General features: G+C 41.8%; 2 protein-coding genes across 8 annotated transcripts in view; one reads left to right on the top strand and one right to left on the bottom strand.

Annotated features, from left to right (window-relative positions):
* Positions 1 to 3,449, bottom strand: part of PIBF1 (progesterone immunomodulatory binding factor 1) — a 168,978-nt gene extending 165,529 nt beyond the window's left edge. For 2 of the 5 annotated variants that reach the window (XM_077812313.1, XM_077812350.1), the window contains exons 1-2: positions 3,347 to 3,449; positions 1,657 to 1,959 (exon numbers count right to left, since the gene is read on the bottom strand). In XM_077812313.1, coding sequence (XP_077668439.1) covers positions 1,657 to 1,908 — 252 coding nt within the window. In that variant the 5' untranslated portion in view covers positions 1,909 to 1,959; positions 3,347 to 3,449. The other 3 variants (XM_077812323.1, XM_077812331.1, XM_077812340.1) reach the window with 3 other exon arrangements.
* Positions 3,450 to 3,643: 194 nt separating this feature from the next.
* The window catches only part of DIS3 (DIS3 exosome endoribonuclease and 3'-5' exoribonuclease), a 32,757-nt gene continuing 16,664 nt past the window's right edge, over positions 3,644 to 19,736 (top strand). Inside the window, exons 1-9 of one of the 3 annotated variants that reach the window (XM_077812284.1) lie at positions 3,644 to 3,930; positions 4,868 to 5,025; positions 8,819 to 9,012; positions 9,118 to 9,191; positions 10,239 to 10,406; positions 14,739 to 14,903; positions 17,242 to 17,355; positions 17,457 to 17,594; positions 18,447 to 18,593. In XM_077812284.1, coding sequence (XP_077668410.1) covers positions 3,703 to 3,930; positions 4,868 to 5,025; positions 8,819 to 9,012; positions 9,118 to 9,191; positions 10,239 to 10,406; positions 14,739 to 14,903; positions 17,242 to 17,355; positions 17,457 to 17,594; positions 18,447 to 18,593 — 1,386 coding nt within the window. In that variant the 5' untranslated portion in view covers positions 3,644 to 3,702. Of the gene's footprint in view, positions 3,931 to 4,867; positions 5,026 to 8,799; positions 9,013 to 9,117; positions 9,192 to 10,238; positions 10,407 to 14,738; positions 14,904 to 17,241; positions 17,356 to 17,456; positions 17,595 to 18,446; positions 18,594 to 19,736 lie in introns of those variants that run through there. The other 2 variants (XM_077812301.1, XM_077812293.1) reach the window with 2 other exon arrangements.

The raw sequence follows: 19,736 nt of genomic DNA, 5'->3' as shown, positions 1-19,736 counted from the left end.
TCCCTTACATTTTTTATTCTTTTGTAGTAAATGCATGTGATAGCCCTCTGTAGTGTGTGTCTGTGTGTTTTGAGAGTCTGACAAAGAATTCTTGACTTTGAATGGTAAGAGTGCCTGGGCACTAGTATTTTCTTTGGTTTAGACTTGTAATAAGCACAAGACTAAAGTAAAAAGAAAAGGAGTACTTGAGGCACCTTAGAGACTAACAAATGTATTTGAGCATAAGCTTTCGTGAGCTACAGCTCACTTCATCAGATGCATCCGATGAAGTGAGCTGTAGCTCACGAAAGCTTATGCTCAAATACATTTGTTAGTCTCTAAGGTGCCACAAGTACTCCTTTTCTTTTTGCGGATATAGACTAACATGGCTGCTACTCTGAAAAAAGACTAAAAGTATTGTCACAAGAATTCCTAAGTTCTAACCCCAGCTCTGTTTGTACTAAAGATATATCCTCGGGAAGTCAAATAATTCCTTCATGTCTCAATTTTCCCATCTTTTACCTTCTATAAAAAACAGGGAAGATATTTTGGTACCTACCCTACAGGAATATTATGGAAAATTGAAGTCTGTACAGTACTCTTGTCATAAATATAAAGGGAAGGTAAACACCTTTAAATCCCTCTTGGCTAGAGGAAAAACCCTTTCACCTGTAAAGGGTTAAGAAGCTAAGATAACCTCGCTGGTACCTGACCAAAATGACCAATGAGGAGACAAGATACTTTCAAAGCTGGAGGGGGGGGGGACAAAGGGCTCTCTCTGTCTGTGTGTTGCTTTTGCCCAGACCAGAGCAGGAATGCAGGTCAGAACTCCTGTAAAGAGTTAATAAGCAATCTAGTTAGATATACGTTAGATTCGGTTTTGTTTAAATGGCTGATAAAATAAGTTGTGCTGAACGGAATGTATATTCCTGCTTTTGTGTCTTTTTGTAACTTAAGGTTTTGCCTAGAGGGATTCTCTATGTTTTGAATCTGATCACCCTGTAAGGTATTTACCATCCTGATTTTACAGAGGTGATTCATTTACTTTTTCTTTCATTAAAATTCTCTTTTAAGAACCTGATTGCTTTTTCATTGTTCTTAAGATCCAAGGGTTTGGGTCTGTGTTCACCTATGCAAATTGGTGAGGATTTTTAGCAAGCCTTCCCAAGGAAAGGGGGTGCAGGGCTTGGGGGGATTTGGGGGGAAAGAGGTTTCCAAGTAGGCTCTTTCCCTGTTATTTTTGTTAGACGCTTGGTGGTGGCAGTAGTAAGATCCAGGGACAAAAGGTAAAATAGTTTGTACCCTGGGGAAGTTTTAACCTAAGATGGTAAAAATAAGCTTAGGGGGTTTTTCATGCAGGTCCCCACATCTGTACCCTAGAGTTCAGAGTGGGGAAGGAACCTTGACAACTCTGAAAGTGCTAAGAAGTATTAAGTCAAGAATGAAAGTGAACTCGTAGGCCTAGAAATTTTCTACAGGGCTGAAGCACATTGCATAAGAAAGCTCACATTTTCACCTCTGTACCTTTCACCTGATTTCAGTTAGAGCAACTGAAGTTGACTTGTATATTGAAATTATTCAAGAACCGTGAATGAGGTAGTATTTAAAGTACTTTTCTAGACTTAAGCAGTTGTTGTGGAATAGGGCACACATATACACAATCACATACTTCCTTACTTTGGTCAGATATTCCACTTTCAAGTTGTCAATCATTAAGTTTTTCTGAGATAACTCTATTTTCAGCAATTGTAGATTATGAAGCAATTCCTTCCGCTCAATCAGTTGCCTAGTGATTTTGGTGGTACCTTCTCTCTCTTCAGAAGAGGAAATGTCATCTGTTGGTACTGTAGTCTCTAAACTAATATCTTCAGACTCCAGGGAGCTGGAGATATTTGCTTTCTTGGTTTCCTTGGAGCCCTTCCGTGACATTTTTCTTTCTATTTGAAGAGGTTTTTATGGTTATGATTTGATCTGAGCACCCTGTAGAGTGAAATGCAAAAGTCAGAACAATTAAAAGAAAAGGTATTAAAAGATTATGAAAAACTATTAACCAACACTTTAGATTTCCTGCTCAACGTTTGGCCTATCCTTTCACCTGTAAGAGATGTTTGTAGGATGCTGTAAAATAAAATCTTTCCCCAGAACTCTGTTTCTGGGGCTTTCTACCTTCCACAACAGCAATGGCCTTCTCTCCAGAAGGACATTCTAGGCTCATCATTACCAATGGGTGGTGTCACCAGTGCTAGAATGAGCTACATATGGATTGTCACAGTGGGATTTCACCTTGCTCAGTCTCAGCATAGTGCCTGACCCCCTCATTAATCACATGCTTTGCACTGCCTATGCAGCATTGCAAAAAGACACTATGGGTTTTTGGTTCAGTCTCTCCCACATTTCTCTCATTCAATCTCCCTCTTTCCCAGAGGCATGGAACATAATATATGGCAGAGATCCAAATGAGGGACATACTTATTATTCATGCAGCAAACTTAAATGACATGGGAAAGATTCCTTAAGCTTCCATACATAACTTTCTAATCCATATCAGTTCTTATACCATCCTCTCTAGCATACTATCTGAATGCCTCCCAGTCGTGCCTGAAGCAAACTGACCACACATCTATCAAATGTGTTTTGTTCTCTCTCTCAGCCTCTCCCCAGAAGATAACTGTGCATCCCATACAACGTTTTGGGGTTTGTTTGTTTGTTTGTTTTTTGGGGGGGATCATAACACTTGACCCTGTGTTTATGTTAGGAAAGGAAGGTCAAAGAATGGTGCCTTGCACCTGCAGTGGGGATGCTCCAGTCGGACCCTTACTTTAGTCTTCCTTGCATCCACAAAGCCGAGCTCGCTCTCCACCACAGCCCGTGCCCTGCCCCTTCATCCCTAATAAACAGCCTGTTTAAACACAGAAGTGGGGAGTACCAAGCCACCATCCCTCAGACTGAGGGGCGGTGGAGAGGCCTGACCACGGGGGCAGGGGCACAGCAGGAGGGCTGGAAGTCGCCCTAGGGCAGGAGTGGCTCCTGGTCGCAATGAACACCAGTGGAGCCCGGCCTGCGCCATCCCGCACCCCACTCGGGCTTCCCTCCTGAATGACCCCGGGCACATCGCCTACCGGCCCCGAGCCGCCCAAAGGCCTGCGCGCAGCGAGGGGCTGGCGTGTTTGAACGTGTTATTACATATCTGCGTATAGCCCCGCACGAACCATTACCGGGGCGAGCGGCAAAACGAGGCTGCCCCGTGAGAGCCGCCGGGGCGGATCCCCGCGGCGCAGGCCGGTACGTTTCGGGAGGCGACCCTCACTGCAGCCCTGCCCCGTGCACTGCCCGGCTAGGCGGGAGAGGCCCCTGCAGCCGGACTCACCTCCGGCAACTACCGACCAACAGCTCAGGCTTCACCCCGGAAAGGGCGGGGCTGTTAGCTGCCGTCACCAAGACAACAGCACTCGCGCTAAAACCAAAGAACGAAGGGAGCAGCGCCAACCGACCCGCTCTAGTCGCAATGCATGCTGGGACCCGCAATCCCCTTCCATCCCAACGGCCCAAACAGCACAACGGGCATGCGAAGTGTTTCCGGCGCGGGCCGCAGTGCATGCTGGGAGCTGTAGTCTCCGGTTCCGCCTGCCGTTCCGGTTCCGGCAGGGTCGAGTTGCTTGCCGGGAGCCTCTCGCCTGGTGCTGGTTCTTCCCTGGGGTACTGGCCGGCGCTACTGCGGGCAGGATGTTGACCTCGCGCACGTTCCTGAAGCGGACGCGGGCGGGTGCGGTGATGAAAGTGGTGCGCGAGCACTACCTGCGCGAGGACATCGCGTGCGGGGCGGCCGCCTGTGAGCAGTGCGGGCAGCAGCCCGGGGAGCCCCGCCTCGAGGCCCAGCCCAGCGGTGCCGCCAGCAGCCTCTGCCCCGCTCCGCACTACTTGCTGCCGGACACCAACGTCCTGCTGCACCAGGTACCAACCCCCGCCCACTCCCGAGGGTGAGGGAGCTGTGCGCGTGGGGCTTGGGACTCACGCAGGAGTCAGCATCGTTCTGTGCGGCGTAGCCGTAGCCGTGTGGGTCCCGGGATATTGGAGACAGGATCCCTCACCCGTCTTCTCTCAGGATTCGCTGGTCAGGCCTCCAGCAATCCGAGATCCGGTCAAACGTCAGGAGGCTTAAACCTCATAAATGCGGTTTTCTCTTTGTCGGCCTGGCAGTGTCTGCTTTGCCGTGCTTTCTGGCCGCGGTTTCAAGCATTTCCCCACAGCCCCGGGGATATAAACCTCCTCTTTCTGAAATCTGAGCCCAGCTTCCCTTGTAATCGCTTGTCTCCAGGAGCTGGGACTTAAAGAAAAACACCAAATGTTGTGAGACATGCAATCAAATCAAGAGAGTGGCAGCACCAGCGCCATTGCCCTTGGGATTCCCTGTCCTTCGGGCCAATGCTGAATTTGGCTTCCTTGATGATACTGTTGGGGGGTCAGGGCTGCCACTGCTGGGAGCTGAAGTGAATCTGCTCTCTCCACCTAATCAAATTCATGGCTGACAGCTTTTGAAAATCCCACCCAAGGTCTCCGGGCAGGGTATGGGGACAGCTCCTTAGGGGCTAGAATTTCCACCGTCTGCTCCCCAGCCGCCAGGGTGAGGCAGGTCTGGGCATCTCATCATTCATTTTATCTTCTGGCAATCATGTGTCAGGATCAGGTAAACACTTCCACTGAATGCATCTGATGAAGTGAGCTATAGCTCACGAAAGCTTATGCTCAAATAAATTGGTTAGTCTCTAAGGTGCCACAAGTACTCCTTTTCTTTTTGCGAATACAGACTAACACGGCTCCTACTCTGAAACTTGAATCTCTGTTATGAGTTATAAATAAACAATAACTTGGATTCTTTTTTGTTTCACAGATTGATATACTTGAAGATCCTGTTATTACAAATGTAATTGTGCTTCAGACAGTTTTACAAGAAGTGAGGAAACGGAGTGCACCAGTGTACAAGCGAATTAGAGATGTGATTGCCAATCCTGAAAAACATTTCTATTCCTTCACTAATGAACATCATCGGTAAGGTATAACTTAGGGTACAGCAAACTTCAGAATGTACCACATAGGTAACCGGGAGACAACTGAGATTTTTGCTGTAATGATGATAATATGACAACTGTAGTAGTAAAATTCAAGTGCTTTGAAGTTTCATCAACAGACATGAAATGATGCACTTTTAGGGTGGCTAGTTGTGAGACAATTGCAGGTACTTGAAAAGGAATATGCCTGAAAATCAAATGCCTTCAGACACTTCAAAATACATTTACCTCAAAATATCCACATGCACTGGAAAATGATTTTGCATTCAGAAAAAATAACTTTTTAATTTAGGAACTAATGAAGCTAACGGTTTGCATGCATTTTTTGTCAATAATTACATGAATTGGTCTCTTGGCAATTGGATTGGTCCCTTAGTCTGGTTTACTGTGTGAAAAGCTTCATGCATGATTCTCCTGTGTTATAGTTGCTTTTGTTTTACTGGAGATAGGGTGTAGCTACCTGCCCCAAACCACTTTCACCTGCTGCTCTGACTCACTTCTGCACCTATCCCAAACCTAAATTTTTCAGTATTGTTGCAAAAGACACATGATTTAAAATGTATTAGCAACTTGAACCAGAATTTAATTTCTTTGCTATTTTTTCTTAATCACAAGCATGTATTGGTTTGTTGGTGTGGAAATTGCTGCTGGAACAGATCTCTGGTCCGTCTAGTAGTATCCTATCTCCAGCAGTGGCTTTTAGTAGATTTCTCAAAGGAAGGCAAACCTTCACTCTACCACACACACTAATGCATCTGGACAATTGTGCATTGTTAAATCATTGGAGAACTTGTGAAGGCCTACTTTGGTGGTTTGCTAATGCCAGGAAGTATGCAAGATTTGTAACTCTTGTGTTATTGTTGATGTGTTCTGTTAAATAGTTACCACATTTCACTCTTGTGGTGATCACTTTGCACATTAGTGAAATGCAAACTGCACAAGTGAACATCATGATATCAGTCTGGATAAAAGACAATATATTAACTTAAATTGTCATTAGCCTCAGTCATCTAGGGTTTGATCCAAAACTCATTGAAATCAGTAGAAGGACACTCTCTTTGACTTCAGTAGGCTTTGGATCAGGCCCCTAACTTTTCTGAAGGATTGTCTACACTACAAAATTAAGTTGACTTAAGTCCACTTACAGCCACCGCAGTAATTGAAGTGGTGATTCATGTCCACTCTTGCTCCTCATGTCTGTAGTGCGCGTCCACACCAGAAGTGGGGCATTGTGGGACACTGACACTGGAGCCCAGCAGCCCTGGGCTGACAGCCTCAGCTGTAATCATGGGGCTCACAGCCCCCCGCAACTGTCAGCTGGGCACTGGGCTCATAGCTGCAGCCCCCCAGCCCCTGTGCTGACAGCTGGAGCTGTCAGCCAGGCACTGGGCTCACAACTGTGATCCTACCCCACAGCCCAGGGACTGACAGAGCTGTGAACCCATACAGGGCTCAGTTTCACAGCAGGGAACTATTAGCAATGAAATTGACATTCTTGTCAGGTTCACGGCTGCTATTATTTCACTTTTCAGCTTTGGCTGTCAGCCGGTGGGGGCTCTATGAGCCCCCATACCAGGTCTGACAGCCCAAGCTGTCAGCGCCATGTGGGGCTCATTGCTGGAATCCCCGGGCTACAGGGCTGACAACCGGAGCCAAAATGTGAAATAGTAGCAGCTGTGAACCTGACAAGAATGTCTGTTTCATTGCTGGTAGGTTCCCAGCTGTGAAACTGAGCCTTTCAGGCTCACAGCTGGGGCTGTTGCTGCGGGGGGGAGTCCAGCTGCCAGGGCTGACAGCCAGAAGCACAGCTGCCACCTTCCAGTGAGGGATTGGGGTGTGGGGGAGAAGAGCCCAAGCCCGAGCAGTGGCTTAGGTTCTGCTCTCCTTCCCTCTCCACCCCCAGATCCCTCACTAGGAGGCAGTAGTGGGGCTCTGGGTCTCAGTGCTGGGGGGATGACTCTGCTGTCAGCCCGGCTTGGGGTTGACAGACAACAACTGATGTAAATAATGCAGCATCTACACAGAGGCTGTGTTGCCCTAACTACGTTGATATATGCACTGCGCCTCTCATGAAGGTGGAGTTATTATGTTGAAGGGAACATTGACTTCATTGGAAGCAGCATTCTAACGTAGACACTGACATAGTTAGGTCAACATAAACTGTCTAATGTCAACCTAACTCTGTAGAGTAGACCAAGCCTGAATCTTACTAAGTAACTTGACTCAATAATGTAGTGTTGAGTTCCATACCTCACATTTAAAAGATACAATAAAGTGCAAAAAGTTTAAGACAAATAAAAGGAAGTAATTATGTATGCCATCGTCTTCTCATGCTATAAGAAATGGCTAATGGTAGTGCCAAACATAATGAGAGTGTATAAATCATTTTGTATTATGGTAGTACCCAGAGGGCCCTGGGCAAGTTGGGGACCCTGTTGTGCTAGGCACTGTACAAACACATGGTAGGAGATAGTCCTTGCCCTGAGGTGTGACCAACAAAAGTTGGGACAAGAGAATATTATTCCCATGCAGAGGAAGAGATATATTAAACAACTTTATCCAGGGACACACAAAAGTTTCAGCAGACCTGGGAACTGAACCCAGATCTTCTGACTACCAGTCCATTTCCCAAACTGCAAGACCATCTTTCCTCTGACCATCCCCTTTCATTCCAAAGTAAATACTTCTATTATTTTTAATATCTTGTAGAACTCACCCCTAATATCTCTTAAGTTTTATTTTCCTTCCAAGCTCTTTTCTATTTCTGTTGTGTGGGTTTATTTTTTAAATGAGGTAACTGAAACACTGAATACATACATATTGAGCCAGTAGCCTCATCTAGACATCCACAGAGACAACAGTCTCTCTTAGGGAAGGTTTACTGGGGTTGTTTGTTTGGTCAACAGACCTAGTGGTTTAGGTCTCTCTTTCAGTTGAGTGTGTCCTGGACCCCTGAATGGGTCTCAGCTAGGTCGGCTTCCTTGATGGTAACACCTAGTCCGGCCCAGCCTACGGCTTGGGGAGGGGAATCTGGGAGGGAAGCAGACCTGGGCCGCCTTGCACAACGAGATCCCAGCCCAGGGCCCTGAAAGTGTAAGAGCCTGGAGTGGCCTGAGTTTGGCCCACCTCCTAGTCACCTTCTCCTGAGCCACTTCCTACCACACCTGATGTCTCCATTTGGGGCATGTCTGCTGTTAAGTAAATCTCGTTGGCTTTAAACCCGCAATCTAGGGGCCAATGCAGGTAACTCTCTGGTGTTCCTGCACACAGTTCTCCTTTGTTATTGTTGAAGGTAAAGGGGTAGGGGCTGCGTTTTCTACTGCTGAAGAGCAGTACTTCTCTCTTTCCTCACCCGTGCTGGAGCTTTCTTTATACTGGTCCTTTCCCCAGGACCATGCTAGGCATTGCCTGAGGGCAAAGTTTTCCTGCCCCAGTACTGCTCCAGCCCTTCCCTCTTTCTCAGACTTGGTGTGGGGTCTGTAAACTCCATCACAGGAAATAACTAATTTGGATTTGTTGATGCATGCAAGTAACTTCTATTATTGTTTCTGTAGTGCATTATGTTTGTCCTTGTGTTGCTCAGTTAATGAAATTCATTAAGTCCCTCTGGAGTGTCTCACATCCTCCCTAATCTTGAATAATTTCTGTATTGGAAATAGAATTTTCTCACTATTTTTCCTTATTCCCCTAACTTTTAGATTGTTGTTGGATATATTTAAACATCAGTAGCATCACACTTTTAACCTTGCTTTAGGATTTTCTGTTGGTTTCAGAGAAACTTATATAGAACAAGAGCAAGGAGAAACTGCTAATGACCGCAACGATAAAGCCATCCGAGTAGCAGCAAAATGGTATGATGAACACTTGAAGAAAATAAACAATGAGGAGACCATCCAAGTTATTTTACTAACAAATGACAGAAATAATAAAGAGAAGGCTGTGGAAGAGGGGTTAACTGCTTATACATGTAAGTTTGATATGAAGTATTTGACTTATTGCTGACATGTAAAAATCTCCTAGTGTCTTCATACTTATCTTGTAAATAAATAATCTTCTGCCTGTGTTTTTATAGGTGAAGAGTATATAAAGAGCTTGATAGCTAATCCTGATCTTGTAGATCGGCTTGCTTGTGTATCTGATGAAGGGGTATGTTTTCTTTTATTTATTTTGTTCCAGCTCTTCAAAAGAAATATAAATGGTTTGCAATATGGTGATACTGGTCTTTATGTGCATTCTTAACTTATCAAAGTTTCGTGACCGTATTGTTTTGCTGCTGCTGGAGAAATGAAATGCTGCTCAGAATGCACTGTTTATGCAGTTATTAGAAAACCATTACAAGTTACATGCAGAAGTCACAGTTACGGTAGATAGCTCCTCATTCAGTGTCGGGTGAAAACAATATCAATTGAACCAAAAATGTAGATCCATAGCCAGAATAACTGGAGTAAACAAACATTGCCTAAAACTGGATTGTGGACCAGTTAGCTCTTCGGTTGTTCCTGTTATTTTAGAGCTCACATTAATTTAATATTTTTCATGAGTGTTTTCTGTCCATTTTTATTTAATATGATTTACTTGTATAAACAATTTAGGTATTTCAAATACCTACATACTCATATAATTACCAATGATTTAATATGGGACAAAATATGTTCTGATTTACTAAATATATTAGAGTTGATGTGGTTCCAAGGCTCTCACTTTGCTCAATATTTCTCTTAAAGTTGTGGTTTTAGTAAATGCTTTAAATCACTCTAATTTGGTTGTGATTTTAAAGGTTTAGGATTTGGCAGGGGGTGAGAGGTTACATGGAACATTGAGAAATATTGTCTTGGGAACGGTTTTTCCCTCATACAAACTTGATGCTGTCCTGATAACCTCTGAATAAATATAAATGCACTTGATATCCACACAGTATATGGCTATGGTGTGCAGCTGCAGGCAGAAGAAAAGAACTCCCAGTATGTGATGCTTCCAGGGTCCTTGTACTGCTGTGAAACCTTTTGAGACAGTAATCCACTTCCTGTTAGCAGTAGCCTGCACATTTTATATACTCTTATTGCTACCTCAACAAATGGTTATACCTCTGATTTTTGCAGTGAAGTTCGGTAGGCTGAATTTGATGTCAGTGAGCTTAGTTTTAGAATAGTTATTAATGCAATGAATCAACTACAATTTTAACTTTTTTAACAGAAAGAAATAGAAAGTGGAAGGATAATTTTTTCAGAGCATCTTCCCCTTAGCAAATTACAGCAAGGCATAAAATCTGGAATCTACTTTCAAGGAACCTTCAGAGCCAACAGAGATAATTATCTTGAAGCTACAGTATGGATTTATGGAGATACTGAAGAGAACAAAGAAGTGAGTTTTTTGCATTCTATTTCATGTTTTGAAAAACATCCAGTGTGTTTTTATGAATAACTTATGGGTTTCTAAGGATTTATGTAGATGAGCCACATGACCTCTTACTGTTTTGAAATGTTGCTATAATGTCCCTTCGCTTAATGAAGGCCCTTTCTCTTAGTTTTACATTAGTTCTACATTAGTTACCTATATGTGATCTATGTCATGTCATCCCAGTTGTCTTTAACTCAGGTTTTCCACCAAGATCTTGGTTTTTATAGCACTGTCCGCTTCTTTTTTGTGAGCAGTGTGCATTTTATTGCGGCCATTTTTTTCCCCCTCCAGTTTTCTCTGCCACAACTCTGACTCTTTGTTAATTGAAGTGAGAAGATTCTCTATTGACCAATATACAAGTCCACTTTTTAAGACCAAGGAAATATGTCTGGAGTACATTCAAATATATATTTTTGCTCATCTTCCTGAGCACTTATTGAAGTTAGTACTCTGGGAATGTAATGTCGTAAAATCTCATTCTGTGGGCAAGTTAGTGATGGAAAGGTAGGGAAGGTCTCATTTGATTTGTTTAAAAAAAATCTACAAAATCATAATTTCAGTCATGTCACCCTCTGCGTCGTAGGAAGGACTTGCTGCTTTCTTCCAGCTCCAGGTCTTCCAATCGTTGGAAACTTTGATAATACAATGTCTTTGAAAATGGGTCAAGTTGGGTATCATTTGAAAGTCCGGTCTTTCACAAACACAGTGATACCAAACACGACAAACCTAGAACAATTGTGTAAATATATAGTTGAGAACATTTTTAAAAATCAAATTTTTTTTAGTTTAACACAGGGATGCATTGCTTACATAAGAAGGACTTTGATCTTTGATAATCCTGGGGGAATTAGCCCTGACATGTAGGACTGAAAACTTTAATTCATCAAGTCATCATCAGAGTCATCTCCGTCTAGACAAATTGCCGCTCTTGCATATCTCCGTACAAGGCACGCTGTTAGCCAAACCTTTGCAGGGTGTTGAGTATCTAGTCTGTTCATACAAGCATTTGATTACCTGAAGGATTGATTCGGGCATGCATGGTATTTTATATATCACTGGTGTGTGATAAATCCTTCCTCCAAGACCCATTCGTGCCCAGGAGGGGAGGGTAGTTTTTGGATGTGCTTGATCATCCACAGAACCATTCCATTGCTTGATGATTTGCCTTGTTGATACCAGATATAAATGCACCCCTTGTTGGTGGCAATTTTTTCCATTTGTCTGCTTCTTGGAAAGCATCCACCAACAGAGCTCTGCAAGTGTAATAATGTTGGTCCTCAAACGGTAAACTCAGCATATAAACATGTCCAGTGCATTTATTACCTTATCAGTGACTGTCTCAGCTGTTGTGAGCACCTTCAGAGTAAGGAGAGAGTCATCAGAGGTTGAATAAAATGCCTCCCGTTAAGATAATTTGGTCATTACAGCCAGCCTTCCAGTAGTATCACATCCGGAAACCTGGCATTGTAGCAACTTTTAATGGTCCAAGTGATAGGAATGCATCTCAGAGGGATATACAATAATTCTGTTCCACAACAGCAGTCACAGAAACAGAATCTTGCAGAAATCTTAGGTGTAATGTCTCTCAGACAGCGCTAGAACATCTGTGTCTTGTGCAAAAATCCAGAGTTTAGTAGCACCTCTCTCTCTGGCATTGAGCACATACAAGATAACTTTAGTGTCAGCCGCCGTATGGGAGCTACCAAGAAACTCCTCTGAACTGGGTGATGTTAGGGAGCTTTATTGCTTCATCCACTTACTTCCCTGGTCCTTCTCGCATGAACAGAGAGCAACAATACCCGAAGTCCAAAGGTGCAAACAATTTGATGTTTATTGGGGTGAACTTCCAGCAAGCATGATTCCAGTTTCCTTCCTTAGTGTCCCCCTTCCCAGCTCTGACACCACAGAGCCTTACACCTGTGTCCCTGGTCCCATTCCTGCCCTTAGTCAAACATGATTCCAATTTCCGCACCCCCATTCCCTGTTCCCATTTCCCCCGTTAGCAAAACATGATTCCAGTTTCCCCGTTCCCTCTTCCCATTTCCCGACACACCCACCCACTTCCTGATTGACTGCAGACTATATAGTAAAACTTGAGTTCTGCTTAGCTATACTTCAACCAGTCATTTTCCTGAAATTTAACTAACCAATCCTAACATATTGTTACATGATTATGTAACCAATTATATCCCACCACCTTAATTAGTTTACATCCAGCAAAATTAATTATACAACAGACAGGAACAATTACAGAACCAGGCAGAGATTATCCAGACCAACAATAGCAAAGTGGGAACTATAATGACAAAACAATACAGAAGTGAGGATTTCACATCCCAGCTATTGATAAGTGAGTTCTTGCCAGACAGGATGCTATCAAACTAAGTTTCCTTTTACGTTTTCTAGGCACTTCCCTTTCTCTGGAGGCGATAGGCATTATCAGGACAGGATTATATTCCTAACAGCCCAATAACACCTTATTTCAATGTGACTGGTTTGGAATGTGAGGATGTGACCATTCGCTTCCCAGCTTATGGCTGCCTCTGTTGCTTAGCCAAAGGCCTTAGCCTAAGAACAGAACCTCAGACTGTCACAGTAAGAGAACGCTCTTACACCAGCAGACAGTGATTTTGATTCTTTCTTTTATACCTCTATAACTAGCCAAGTGATAAGAATACACCTAAATTCTTAGAGTATAGGCCTTTACAGGCAGGCCTGAATATCTGTATCCTAACAGGTGAGGCAGCAGCTTCATTACACCATGTAACAAGGACAGTTCTTTTCAGCATGCAAAGAATTGCTCAATGTTTTTCCTGCAAGGTATACAGTTAACTCGTACTGTATGAGATAGTAGTTTCTTCATCACGACATGGGAGATGTTTGTGGAGTCAGTGGTTTTGTATTGGACGTGTGCAATACCATAGAGTCTCTTCTTGTAATATTTTTAATTGATTCCTCCGCATACATGTGAAACATGAGGTGGTGTGTTCTATATCTGTAATTAGATTTTACCAACCCAGTAACAGATGTGAACTCCAGGATCACTGTTACAGTTTTACCATTGACTCGCAGACTCTCCAGTCTATCTGGCCACTCAGGCAAGCTGGACATAGTGACAAATGGTCAGTTACACCAACAGTCACAAAATATTCAGGTTTCTTCCGGTCCCAAGAGACCACTCACTTACCCCAGATCAGTTGATACCCTAGACCTTATACCAAGGAGCACTTCTGTAGCCAGTCCTGTAATAAGCTATCTAAAGGTTTATTAACCTTTATTAGGAAAAAGAAATGAGTTATTTTACAGAGTAAAGCAAGCAAACATGCTCACATTGAGTTACCATCTGTGATTCCTAAAGATGACAGAGATGTGGTAATAATCTGTCTGTTCAAAATGTCTTTCAGGTCAACCCTGGGGAGCTCTGCTTTAGTTTAGTGTCTTTGACCCTGTGAGAGTTCAAACAACAAAGAGAGATGAATAGTTTTCTTTTGACCCTGTTTTATTTTTTACTTTTGGCTTTCCAGTCCATGAGAGGAGCTCTCTTGCATGTAGCATTTCTAAGGTGTGATGAGGCCATTCACAGTCCTTTGTATAGTGATGTCCCATAATGATCCATTTAATTTTGATAGATGTCCTTAATGGGTGGGAGGGACAATTCCCCACTTGTGTTCACAAGTTCAGAGCAAACATTTTCAAGGTCATAAAACAAAACTTACATATTTCCTTATAGCATGGGATATAGTCCTTACAAGTGAGATTAACGCATGTAGCAACTTACAAACATTTAACAGTCTAAACACTAAATACAGTCTTATAATAATAATTAATAATACTTATTATTACAAATATGCTGATTTGGTTTGAAGCTATGAGTCTTAGCTAATGCCTACAGTTTTGGTCAGAACTGGCACTTGGTTTACCAGTGTCACAAGGGAAACGTATAAAAGGTCACATTTGTGCTTTAATAAAGTTTCTTATACATTTAAGATAAATTTTAAATCAGTTGAAACAAAGACTAACAATAAAAAGAGATAACTCTTGGATTTTCCAAATTCAGTCTGGGTTAAAATGTGAGGTTAGTGGGAGTGAGAATACTAGGAAAGTATTTTTAGTACTGAAAGAGACCAGGGATGGAAAAAATAGTTATTGCTAACTCTTAATGACTGTGTAAGCTTTTTGGGACAGGGACTGCTGCTTCTATTGTACGTGTGTACTGTGCCTAACACAATAGAGCTTCTGCGGGACTACTGTAAAATTTTGTAATTTTAATATCTAAAACATTGTTTTCTTAAACAGATAATTATACAAGGGCTTAAAAATTTAAACCGAGCAGTTCATGAAGATCTAGTAGCTGTGGAACTGTTGGCAAAAGACCAGTGGGTTGCACCATCCTCTGTGGTTTTGCAAGATGAGGGTCAAAATGAAGATGATGATGAAAACGAAGAAGAAAAAGAAAATACTGTATGATATAAATGACAGGTTTCTGATTCAGTCCTATTTGTGCTCCTGTGTTGTCTCCTTTCTTCTCGTTGCTTGGCAGCCTGGAGAAAGATCTATTTCAGCTCTTGAAAGATAAGTTCAATAGGTCTAGTTAAAAATGTCCAAAATTTATAGTTTTGACAAAATGAATAAAATTTTGTAACGATACCCATTTTTTTTCATCCAGTTCTAGTGGTGAGAGATGTGAAATCAGGAATGCCAGTGTAGCCAGGTCATAGCTGGATACAGACTTTCTTACCTCTCACTCTCTTCTCCATGTGATTTGTATAAAATTTCCTTCAAAACTAGACGTATCCTGCAGTTTACCTGCTGCTCTTATTTTTTATTTTATTTTTATGGGGATGATAATTTATTGAACTTAACTTTTTATGCCTAGACCAAAAAAGTAAAGATAACATTGATGATACGTGTACTTAGCAGCAGCTTAAGGGGGTGTCAATAAAATACCTTACAAAAACCCCACAACAACCAGGAAATTCACATGTAAAGTTAAATTTCACATCTTTTCAAATATTTATATTTCTTTTAAATACATAGAAAAGATGCCTACGCTGTTTAAACACTGCCTTTCGTAATTTCTGAGAAAAATCAGAAATTTTACCATCCTTTTATTTTTGATTACAAATAACAATTTGTTACAGATTTCTTCTTATTAGGGACCACAAAAACTTGGATGCCTTAATCTTAATTACACAATTGTCCTGCCAACTCCTGCCTTTATTATAGACATACAGATGTACTAAATGTGCACAGATATGTAAAAAAGATGCACTGTACAAGTTTCTAATTAGAAAAATAGCATACTGGGGGTGATCAGTCCCTGCTCATAAATGGTCCTGCTCCTGGAATGTATGGAAGGTCTCACGTGATTACCTTCTGATTCCATGTACGAGCCAGTTATTAGACATGGAGCTAGGTCCAGATTACAGCTCTTGCATGAAAAGAGCAAAGGTTAAATGTGATGACAGACCATTAGCCTTCAATGGGGTCATGTATATAAGGAACCATTTATAAAACATTCTATGGTACGTATTTGTGATACTCCATTCACAAAAAGAGACAGGAAGATAGTATTTCTGTGGGGGTAGAGTTCAGATACAGTGGGCACCTTAATTTCCATATAGTCAAATGCCTGTTACATTAACTTTGAATTTCCTGGCTTTTAAATTGTTGTCTTAAAATAAGCACATAGCTTCCTCCTCCCCCATTCACATCCCCGAGTAACAAGACTTTTTTGTTAAGAGGTTTACAGAACAGCAAGGGTGGAGGAGAGTTGAGGGATTGTGTGGGCAGCACAAGAGAGCATTCCTCTTACACACACAGATTTGAGGTCATTGGGGATAATCAGCTGAACATGAGCTCCCAGTTCGACCTTCTGGCCAAAAGAGCTAATGTGATTCTGGTATTCATAAACAGGGTAATTTCAAGTAGGAGCAGAGAGGTTATTTTACATCTGTATTTATCACTGGTGTGACGACTGCTGGAATACTGTGTCTGGTTGTGGTGTCCGCAATTCAAGAAGCATGTTGATAAATTAGAGTTCAGAGAAGAGCTATGAGAATGATTAAAGGATTATAAAACCTGCCTTATGGTGATACACTGATCTCTTTCAGTCTACTTACCTTAACAAAGAGACGATTAAGGGGTGGCTTGATCAGTTATAAGTACATACATGGGGAACAAATATTCAGTAATGGGCTCTTTATCTAGCAGAGAAAGGTATACCTGATCCAAATGCTGGAAGATGAAAATAGACAAATTCAGACTGGAAATGTACATTTTTAACAGCAAGAACAATTTAAGCATTGGACATTTAAGCATTGGAACAATTTACCAAGGGTCAGGGTGGAGTCTCCATCACTGACCGATTTTTAAATCAAGATTGGATGTTTTTCAAAAAGATCTCTAGGGTTATTTTGAGGGCAGTTCTGGGGCCGGTGTATGCAGGAAGTCAGACTGAATGATCACGTCATCCCTTCTGGCCTTGGAATCTATGAACCCTTTTTGCAAATTTTTTTTCTCCACTGTGGTGTTCTTATGTAATATATCTGTACATTTAGGGTTAAAACCAGTTTAATCTAAATCAAAGCAGCTGATGTCACACCTTGCAGACATTAAAAGTGGTGTAAAGGATATGGGAGGATGGGAGAGTCATGGTCCTATTTATGATGTCATAATATAGTTTATGGCCATTACAGTGGCAGATAAAATTGTGTCCTTAAAGCATGAGTTAGATTATTTACTATATTAGCTATGTTTAAAATAATGAACTCAAATACTGTTTGTGTTTAAATCCTAGCTAAAGTCATCTGTAAGCAAGAATATGTTGAGACCATCAGGAAGAGTAGTAGGTATTATAAAAAGAAATTGGAGACCATTTTGTGGCATGCTTTCCAAATCACAGATAAAAGAGGTAAGCAAATATTCTGTTTGTTGTAAATGTTTTTTTAAAAAAAAAAAAAAAAAAGAGGGGGAATGGGAAAAGTTATTTCTCCTCCTTTTCTATTTCAACAGGCCAGACGGCATTTGTTTACACCGGCTGATCGCAGAATCCCTCGAATTCGAATAGAAACCAGACAATCTTCTGCATTAGAGGGACAAAGAATTATTGTTGCTATTGATGGTTGGCCCAGAAATTCCAGATATCCTAATGTAAGTTTTAAAATAAAAATTTCATTATTATATATCTGAGGATAGTAATTGTTAATATAATGATCAGAACTATTAGTAGTATTAAGCTAGGTGACGTAAAACTTTCTTGTGTTACATGTTTTTAGTACCTTGAGCAATGCTGAGGAAGTTCCCAAAATAATGATATGATTGAATAACATTTGAGGTCACAGCTCTCAAACTTGAGCATCTAAAGTGGCCCTACTTTTTTTTTTTTCAGAGATGCTGAGCATCCATAGCTGCTGCTTACTCTCAGCTCTTGTATTTAGGCTTTGAAAGTCTGGTCCTAAAGTTCTGAAATGAAATATTTCTGAACTGATTCTGGTGTTTTTACTTATATAGGCCAGGGAATGCTGTGTTTTCCTTTTCCTGTACATTATTGCATACACTGACAGTACTCAAAAATAATAAACAGGGCTCGAAGTTAACCTCTGTGAAGCACATTATGAGACTTCGAAGTGAAAGAAGAACTTTATATTTCTAACAATCTGGGAAATCAAATCAGTATCAAAAGAGTATTATAATCTGAAATGTGGAGAGAGTATAACTGTGGAGAGAGTACCATCTCTCTCAAGGAGGGCATTGTGGCTCCAAAGGGGGAAATAAGGAGTGGGTAAAATCTTGGAACTTAAATATCTTTGGCTAGAACAGTTCTCAGGAAATGTGTGCGCCACAAAAAAAACAATGGACCTCCAAGATGAGGAAGTAGCTAAGGGGAGAGTGTACTGTATAGTTTAGCTCAATAACAGTTTAAGAGATTGTAATGTTAAGTATTTGATTGTCAAACAGCCCTGTGTCAAGATGCTGCTTAAATATCTCTCTCTCGTTTCTTAGGGTCACTTTGTAAAGAATTTAGGAACTGCTGGAGATAAAGAGACTGAGACAGAAGTTCTGCTTCTTGAACATGATGTTCCCCATCAGGCTTTCTCCCAGGCTGTTCTTAGCTTCTTACCAAAAATGCCATGGAGCATTACAGAAGAGGTAAATTAAAAACACATGTAACAGAGTGGCTGCCACTTGAGCACCCCCTTGTAGCACTCTACCTACCTCTGCTTCTCCTTTTCAGGGCTCCATTCAGTCTTGTGAGCTCCATACAGTCTTTCTCTCTGTTCAGTAATACCCCTCCTTAGGGACAGGTTTTATTGGCATATGGTTCAAAATAAACACACGCACAAAAAAAATCTACCCCCTGCCCGAAGCTGGGCACAGCTCCTCCTTTCTGAGGTACTGTCTCAAAATGCCCCTAGTGTCATAGGCTTTTCCCTACTTTAGTAAGCCATTCTCAGCCCCTCCTGGGGTTGACCCTTGATCTCAGGGTCTTCGCTGTAGGACCCTTTCTCACTCTCTGCAGTCTTTGTACTGTTTCTTCTTTTATTAGGGCCCAGGTGCTTTCCCTTAAGCCCAGTTCAGACCAGGTAGCCAGTCATAGAGTGCGCTGGACCATGCTCCCTCTTAAAGGGGCCAGTCGCTCTATGACAACACTAGTTTTAACTGAGCTCAAGGACTACCACGACTCCTCCTTCAAAACCAGACACAAAATTTCTCTGTCTTGTTGCAAAGGGATCTCAGAGAATAAAGATGGGAGGGGAAGAACTTTTCCAAACCTACCGTCTCTTGGGATGAGAATTTTTAAATGTTATTTCTACTTGGCTTCTTCCTTCGTTCCACCAGCAAGAGTTATGCTGAATTAGATTTCTTCAACCTCTCTCCCAAATCTTCAAAGTATATTCAATACAAAACCAACTAGTTAACTTCCTGTTTATTGAATTCCAAGTGCATTTCCTCCAATGATATAACCTAAATGTGGGAAATGACTATTTTAGGATGTATAAAATAATCACTTGTAATCAAGGCTCTCTACAAACATTAACTGACCCTTGTAATAACCTCTGTGAGGTAGGTGGGTAGTATCCTCATTTTACATTCATTACACATATTCATTTGCAACTTTTTTTTTAAACTGGAAAACTGAGACAGAGAGGTTATATGATTTCTCCTAAACCACAAAATTTTCCATGAACTCCAAGTCAGCATGAGCTGTGCAAAGGATCAGGAGCCAAGAACTACTGACTCTGACACTCAGAAGGACTGAGTGTCAGAACCGCTATTGCTTAGCTCCTGATC

This window comes from Eretmochelys imbricata, chromosome 1 (genome assembly GCF_965152235.1).
Source record: "Eretmochelys imbricata isolate rEreImb1 chromosome 1, rEreImb1.hap1, whole genome shotgun sequence".
Classification (NCBI taxonomy): Eukaryota; Metazoa; Chordata; order Testudines; family Cheloniidae; genus Eretmochelys; species Eretmochelys imbricata.
The sequence above is the reverse complement of the archived record's forward strand: the minus strand, read 5'-3'. Positions and strand labels throughout refer to the sequence as shown.